This window comes from Hippocampus comes, unplaced genomic scaffold, assembly GCF_001891065.2.
Source record: "Hippocampus comes isolate QL1 unplaced genomic scaffold, H_comes_QL1_v1.1 scaffold36, whole genome shotgun sequence".
NCBI classification, from domain to species: domain Eukaryota; kingdom Metazoa; phylum Chordata; class Actinopteri; order Syngnathiformes; family Syngnathidae; genus Hippocampus; species Hippocampus comes.
The window spans coordinates 366,925-375,424 of record NW_017805695.1 but is presented as its reverse complement, the minus strand read 5'-3'; the positions used below and the strand labels follow the sequence as shown (position 1 = coordinate 375,424).

General features: G+C 40.9%; 1 protein-coding gene across 4 annotated transcripts in view; it reads left to right on the top strand.

The window, feature by feature from the left end:
• Positions 1 to 1,686: 1,686 nt before the first annotated feature.
• The window catches only part of hnrnpll (heterogeneous nuclear ribonucleoprotein L like), a 26,597-nt gene continuing 19,783 nt past the window's right edge, over positions 1,687 to 8,500 (top strand). For 2 of the 4 annotated variants that reach the window (XM_019882192.1, XM_019882188.1), the window contains exons 1-3: positions 1,688 to 1,975; positions 3,570 to 3,688; positions 7,710 to 7,819. In XM_019882192.1, coding sequence (XP_019737751.1) covers positions 1,727 to 1,975; positions 3,570 to 3,688; positions 7,710 to 7,819 — 478 coding nt within the window. In that variant the 5' untranslated portion in view covers positions 1,688 to 1,726. Of the gene's footprint in view, positions 1,976 to 3,569; positions 3,689 to 7,709; positions 7,820 to 8,500 lie in introns of all 4 variants that reach the window. The other 2 variants (XM_019882190.1, XM_019882189.1) reach the window with 2 other exon arrangements.

The window sequence follows — 8,500 nt, the reverse complement described above, 5'->3', positions numbered from 1 at the left end:
ATATGATTGGTTAAAAACTCTACCATAATAAATAAGTTATTTATCGAGTGGCTTTCAATGTTATTTAAAATAACATTGAAAGCCACTCAACTAAGTGGAAATAATATAATGTAAAGAATACAGAGAATAATTTTGTTTACATATTTATGAAAATAAAATAACAAATTATAAAATAACATAAAATACAAAAAAGTAAATTTACTTTTCTGAGAATGTTTAGGCCATCAGAGAAGGCCTTGCTGGCCCTCAGGGTCCGCCACTGACCGGTCCATGGGGCAAAAAAGGTTGGGGACCCCTGATCTATGGGCTTCCCTTTGCTTCCTTTTGTGGTAAATCGCTTAAATGCCGTTTTTTGCGGGGAATGTGCTCGATTGAGTGTAATGTACAGGAATGAAATATTGATTTTGTGTATGAGATTGTAACGATATATAAATGTGCCAGAGCGTGAGCTAAAGTACTGCACGTACATATGCTGTTGACATACGTACACAATACAATACAATAAAAATCATGTGTACGCATAGTTGTAAGTGCAGTTGTATACTGTATATGAGCAGGTTTTTAAATGGACTTTTTTCCTTTTCTTATTGGGATGTACCACATGAATGACCCGTTATTGTATTAATATGAAACAAGTCAAAATACACACAAACAAGGACTAGGACTAGAAAAATTATTTCCTTCTTCCTACTCCTCTTGTAAACATGTAGCAGTGCTTAAAGATGACCATTTGTTTTTTCTTCTTTTAAAGCGTTTTACTTCCTACTAAAAATATTTTCTATTATCTGTGTATATGTTCAATAAACAAACGAACAAGCACACAACAAATAGGAGGGGAAAAACACACAGGCACTGATTGGCCTGTGGTCCCTATCTTTGTTTCTCTCCAAAGCATCCCTCCCCAACCCAGGTTTGGATTGTAAAATAAATTTCCCATTAAAAAATTGCATTTTTTTTGACTGGTTTGACGTAGAAAGAGAAAGAATAGCAAGAACATGTGGCAAAACACTTTGATTCGCTCCTCTTTCATCTATTAATGCTTCAAACAACAAAGTGAATGGAGGAAAAGTGGTTAAGATGGCACGACTGTGTTTTATGTGTTGTGTTGTATTATTTTGTCGTTTTATGTTAGGTGTTCTTTTGATGGCGGCTCGGGCACCCAGAGCGGCTCGCTCCTCTTGTTGTCTGCTGTCTGTTTAAGAGGGAGGAAATTGTGCTCCCTTGTGTTATACATACAGCACATTTGACAATAAAGTTGTACTTGATTTGAAAACAGCAAGGTGAAACTGCAATACATGAAGTTAGAGTAAAAAATGAAATAGAGTGAATCCGCAATAACTGAACTGCAAAGTAGCGAGGGATCACTGTCATATTGAAAACATATTTTCTGTGTTTGTGTGCCGAATTAAAATAACACTTCAAATCTAATGGTGACTTCAAACAACTTTATACAGTATAGTTTTCCTTTTAAATCTATCCATCTGTGCATCTCCTGGGACCTAAGTACGACTTTCCGCCCATGAAACCTGGTGACACCCCTGATTATCACACAAATGTTTCGATTTCTTCCCTGCTTGCGCCGTGCAAACCCCTTTAGACCTAATAAGGGAGACGCGCAAACACTGGCCAATCGCCCGCTGTATTTCCAAAGCGCATAATCAGGTTAACCAATAAAACAGCGCGGGGCGGAATAAACCCCCTCACACATTTTCTCCAAATCACCTGGATGTCAACCATGGACGAATCTCCCTCTCAGTCAGCAGACGCTGCGTCCATGTCGACAAAGCTAGGAGCAAGCCAGCGCAAGGATTGCGGCTATGGAAGAGCATCCAAGCGCCTGAAAACTGATGGCGAGACTGTAGCAGACGTGAGAGGGGGCGGTAAGGACCTCGAGGAGGGCGAGCAGGATTCGGACTCCAGCTCTGATGTCGATTTAGCAGCGGACAACCGGGCCCAAAACGTAGCAGGACGTGAGGTAAGAATTTCTTACCATGTTCTCCTTGATACAGTACACAAATAGATTGTAATGAAACGAAGCGGTGTCGGTGGTGCGATTGTCTACAGGTTCATTCATGTTATTACTGTGTGTGTTACAGGGATGCTTATTGAGCACATCAAACGAACATTTGAAGCATAAATGAGTGATGCATATATGTTGAATGCGTGTTTTACACACACTCACACAGATAGATTGTGCGGAGTACACGTTCTCCCCGCGTCTGCGTGGATTTGATACTGCGGTTATATATATATTATCTACGATTGGCAGTCAGTCAGTTCAAGATGTATTCCACCTACTGTTCGAAGACAGCTTCAGCACGCCCGCGACTCTCCCGAGGACAAGCTGTTCGGAAAATGGATGGATATAGTTATATATGTTTTTATGATCATTGTTGTTGCATTAACCTACAAAAAATGAGGTTAATGAAGTAATAGATTTGTAATACAGTATACACACAGATCACGAAGCTAGAATGGTACTGTATATTCCAACTTTTGACCAAAGTCTGCTGGGATAAACTTTCAGGTAATTCTGAATAGGATCCACAGTGTAGGACAGGTGTGTCAAAGTCATTTTTGTCGTGGGCCACATTTTAGTTACCGTTTCCCTTGGAGGGCCGTTATGACTGAAACCATATAAAAAAGTCATTAATAATGGTTTATTCAATTATTGTTTAAGTAACTGTAATGAGGTGTTTGGTAACAAGAAAATGCTTACAATATGTCTCTTATTGATTACATATGAGAATTTTAAATTTTGGTCGAGATTTTAGCAAGCAAGATGACATGTTTGATTTGCTTTTGTGGGCCACATAAAATGATGTGGCGGGCCAGATCTGGCCCCCGGGCCTTGAGTTTGACACTGTGGTGTAGGAAATCGATGGTGGAAGGATGGATCGATGCATGGATGGAATTTGTGAGATTTTCAGAATAAACAATTAGACATTCATAATAAAGACCCAATGAGGAGAGGACACACTGGATTCTGGTACCAAATCTTGCGAGGGTGAAATGAGGAGAAGCGTTAGGTTTCAGTTCTCTGCACGTCGCCCACGGATCTCCCCGCTCTCATTTATTTCTCATTGGGAATCTAATACATGGGTGTGTCCAACCTAAAGAGTGAGGGCTGTTGAAGACACACTGAACTTGTTTGACTATGTTTGTGTGTATATGTGAGTGAAAATTACATACATGTGTGCAATCACCAAGTAAGTTGCAGCTGGTGTTGACAGCTCCACCCACGTCTGACCTTGCTCTTGTTTTGTCTTATTACCTTACCTCTTTCCAGCCACATTCTCGGAAAGGTGGTTGTGTCCCTGAACTGTCACACAGTGCACTAAGCATTCTTTATTATAAGTATGAGCATATATTTATTAAGAGCATAAGCACTCGCATTTATTAAGAGTTTAAATAGCATTTTTCATTGCAAGCATAAGCATTTTCATTGCAAGCATAATCAATTCATCATTATTAATATGCAAATGTATGATAAGTAAAATACATAATTATTCCTTCATTCATATGGCCCAACTGCACCATACTAAATTGTGAAAATGTGTGTGTTGCAGGACAACAGCAAAAGCTCCCATCACATCTCTCCCAGTCCTGTGGTCCATGTCAGGGGTTTGTGTGAGGCAGCAGTAGAAGCAGATCTGATTGATGCCTTAGAAAATTTTGGAGCCATTTGGTAAGACGACACCTTAGTGTCCCAAAGACATATGAATAAAAAGCATCAAAAGAGGTAGCGTGGGGGTATGCGAGGTTCAGAGCGAGGCTCTGTGGTCAGGCATTTGACTGGTTGCTGGAGTTAGTCGATGGGAAAAGTCATCAAGTTAAGAAATTCACAGGAGTTCTTAAAAACAGAGATGGCTGATCTACCACTTTGCAAGGCAAACAACCTTGCAGCTTGGAAGAGTAAAATCTGAGTATTTGAGCAGAAAGGGGGTACAGTGGTACCTCTACTTATTAACATCTCTTCATATGAAATTTTCAAGTTACGAAATGCCTCAACTGGAAAATATTGCCTCTTGTTACGAAAGGAATTTCAAGATACGCAAGGTAAAAATACAGTATGGGCTGCTACTCGCAGCTCCAAGTTTCCTGAACGCAACATACTAATAGCTGCTCTGCCATTGGCTATTACCGAGCATCTTCCTGGCATCCCATTGGTTAAGAGGCACCTCTACCGTATGTGTCTGTGTGTAGATAGTTAAGTAATCACTTATATATGTTATAAGTTTAGCTTAAAACTATGTATCGCAGACAGACAGACTTTGACTATAAACCTCACTCTGAGCCTTGCAATATGACCGCCAGTTGAACCTTATGAGGTGATCTTAATTTGAACTGCCTTGGTAACAGAAAATACTGTTAACACCTTTCGTGAACATAGACCACACAAGTACGTAGGCGCGTTTGGTGGCTAGACTGTAGTTTTGCACTGACAGCAGTTTTCCATCCAGAACATTAAGATAACTCCTGAGAAATGTAAAAGCATCTATCAGCATGTTTTATAAGAACACGATATCAGGAATACCGGCACATGAAAATAATTAAAAAAACCAAGGACACTCAAACCGACATACCGAAACCGAAAAGGTGATGCCCATAACAGGAAAAGATAATACCCATAAGGAGATACGCCCCGCTTAGAAGATATATGATTCGTGTAGGGAATTTGTTGGCAGCGTATTTGTGTCTTGACCACAACACTTGTTTGTTTCACACTTGTGCCCTGAACGTTCAGTAAAACTTCTTGCAAGAACTTCTCCATTTCCAGCCTCTGATTTTTGCACCTCAACTCAGCCCGAATCAAACGAACACGCGGAGGACCTGGGGGGGAAAGCGGAGGACGGTGAAGGGATCCCGCCGTGTCCACCACAGCACGCTCCCCCGGCTTGCTTGCCTCCAACAATAGATAGATAGATAGATTGATAGATAGATAGATAGATAGATAGGTATGCATCTATGCAGCGTCCTTGTCATTCGCCCCTTGGGCCATGAGGCGTTCCGACAGTTTTACGTAAATGTGAATCACCCAGAAAAAGTGTTCACCAGTTGTGCGATCACTCACAATGCTGATGTTTGCCTTGGACATTTTTGAAGGATTGTTACAAGCTGACAAAAGCAAACGTCCATGGATCAGTTCTTTCCAAAATGGCAGGCAAAAACCACTTCTGAGAGAGAACATGAACTAAAGAGGGCAAAAAACAGTGAGGACACAGTTAAAAGTTAAATGACCATCATTTTTATTCTTTACTCTTTGTTTTTTACAGTCTCCACAACTGGCATTTATTGTGCAATACATGTAATCTAACTGTAACGTGTATTTGTTACATATTTTGATGCATTTTTATGCTTTAGGAAAAATGTATGTCTGAATTTGGGGCTGGGGTCTTGGAACGGATTAGGGCATTTACATGCAAAACGTGTCTCCACTTACAAGATTTTCTAGTTAAGAAATTTCTTTCAGAAACAATTAATTTAATCAGTAGAGGTACAGCTGTAGTGAGTGAGAAGCATGTGTGAGTGTGATTGGAAGAGAGCTCTAGCAACCCGAAGAAACATACAGCTTTTGAAACCAGCTGGAGAGTGGCTGGGCAGTGAGAGCCAACACAGCGACAAGCAGAGAATTTCTGATTTCAAATTACTTTTAACATCCAGCGCTTAATGCACTCATCCATCCTCTTTTCTACAGTACGTACAAACAGGATCGCCATCATAGTTATCTGGCCCAGGGTCTTTTAGTAGCGTAGCCATTCCAATAGTTGGGACTTTAATGTAAACCACAACATTGTCGTTGATAAGTGGTACTCAAGACCTCTCCGGATTCATGAGGCCAAAGAAGTCTGTAATGGTTGAGGAGGTCGATGAAGTTAAGAAGTGGCTCGACTCCCGATCAGATTAAAGTTCTGCTGTCGGATTGTAGCAGAAGGGGTTCCTGGAGCTGGTCGAGGAGGTGAAAACATTCCGCTTGCAAAACTGAAAAATAAGCGGATCGCATACTTGGAGAGAAGAGTTGCCGACATGGAGCAGTACAGTATTTTCCGGACTATAAGTCGCAGTTTTTTTCATAGTTTGGCCGGGGGTGCGATTTATACTCTGGAGCGACTTATGTGTGAAATTATTAACACATGATTATGTCATTTCACGTTATTTTTACATGAAACCACAAGAGGGCGGTCTCGGTCTGTGTTGATAAATCGACGATGAGTCTGACGTAAGCGACATAGAAGTGTCACGTTGCGAGCGAAGCGGAAAGGAACACGCTTCATTCGCAACAAAATTGAAATATAAGATTCCCGAAACAGCAGACACCAACAAGAACTCCGTACGAAAATAATATTTATTAACAAAAACCGCACCGCCGAAAATAGACAACAGAAAACGCTGGTCAAAACGAGTACCAGAAAAACATGCAAAAGCCCAATAACAAAAAACGCTCGCACAAAAGGCAAGGAAGAAAAATAAACTCGAATACGATTACACACGAAGAAAAGACTACACCAAAAAGAGCCGACGAACCTAACTAGCGCACTAAGACTAATATGAGAGGGAAAAGACCGACAAACGGGCAAAGCAGTGGCACGGCAAGCAATTCTCCGGCAAGTAAGAGTCAGAAAGACAGCCCGAATAAAGCAGGTGCTTAATGACAAATAGGTAGCAGGTGTGCAGCCAGCCAGAATGCACTGCCTGCCACCTGCTGCCGAAAACAGGACATGACAAGAAGAGGAAGCGGCGCATTGTCTACCTCCCGAGTTGGGGGAGTTGTTTAAAAGTGACACTGAGGATGAAGATTTCATTGGATTTAGTGATTTGGAGTGAAACTGATAGTTTGGTAAACTTGTTAGCATGTTCTTTATGCTAGAGTTATCTGAATAACTCTTAATATGTTACGTCGTTACTGACATTACCAGGCATGTCAGTCATGTAACGTTAGTATACCATAAACTTATTCAGCTTGTTGTTCTCTGTTTTATTTTTATTTTAAATTGCCTTTCAAGATGACATGTATGTTTTTGGTGTTGGATTTTATCAAATAAATTTCCCCCAAAAATGCGATTTATACTCCAGTGCGACTTATATATGTTTTTTCCTTCTTAATTATGCATTTTCTGGTTGGTGCGATTTATAATCCGGAGTGACGTATAATCCGAAAAATACGGTACACTAGTATAAATGACGTACTGGTCTCCGAGTTCCTGGTCAAACCCCGCACGTATGCTTGGGCGTTGAGCAGTGTGAACTCAAGGTAACCTCACGAAGGGATGTCCGGAGCTAAGTAAAAGGAACACATGTCTTCATTAATGACCATCTCACGAAGTGAAATACTGAAACAAAACAGCATACTTTCTGAAAAAGCTGGAAAAAAAAATACATTGAAGAACCAACTGTAAAGTTTCACGGCCCACAAGAGAGGGTTCTGGTTATCAGGAGGGTGGAGGAAGTGGAGATGTGCCAATGAACAACAACAAAAAAAAATCTACATACAACCATGCTGCACATGATCAACCATATTCATCTTCATCTGGAAACAATATATATTTCACCCAGAAAAAGGATGAATAGATACAAACTGGCAAACAACATCCACCAGTCTGAAAATATACCTCATTCACTCATTTATTTATCATGTTTGTTCCCGATATCTATATATGAGGTAACAGAACAAACCACTTAATACTGTGTTGACTCTTTGTGTTCTTTAGTTATGTCATGATGATGCCATTCAAGCGCCAAGCCCTGGTGGAATTCTCTGCTGTGGCGAGTGCTGATCGCTGTGTGTCAAGTGGAGCCAAGGCCCCTGTATATATTGCAGGTCTGATTGGTTTTTTCCTAAAAAAAAATTGCAAGAGTATTTTGATTCAAAAAACAAGAACGAATTGGCCTGTTGTGCACATGACTCACTTTTAAATCTATTTCAACAACAAAGTACAGTCAAATCATCAGATAATACAGCGAGGTTCAGAATGATAACAAGGGATATATAGTAATGTCATAATGATAATAGAGACAAAATAAATATGTCAAGGGTTTGTGTATACATATAAAAAAAATAAATAAAAATCCTTGTCTCACCCCTCGGGTGGTGTTCGTCCCCCATTCAGCTCGGGTCCTCTACCAGAGGCCAGGAAGCTTGAGGGTTCTGCGCAGTATCCTTGCTGTTCCCAGCATTGCACATTTCTGGACTGAGATGTCCGATGTTGTTCCCGGGATCTGTTGCAACCACTCATCTAGTTTGGGGGTCACTGCCCCGAGTGCTCCGACCACCACAGGCACGACTATCACCTTTACCTTCCAGGCTCTCTCCAGCTCCTCTCTGAGCCCTTGGTATTTCTCGAGTTTCTCGTGTTCCTTCTTTCTGATGTTTCCATCACTTGGGACCGCTACATCCACTACAACGGCTTTCCTCTGCCCTTTATCTATTATCACGATATCCGGTTTGTTCGCCATTACCATCTTGTCAGTCTGGATCTGGAAGTCCCACAGGATCTTCGCT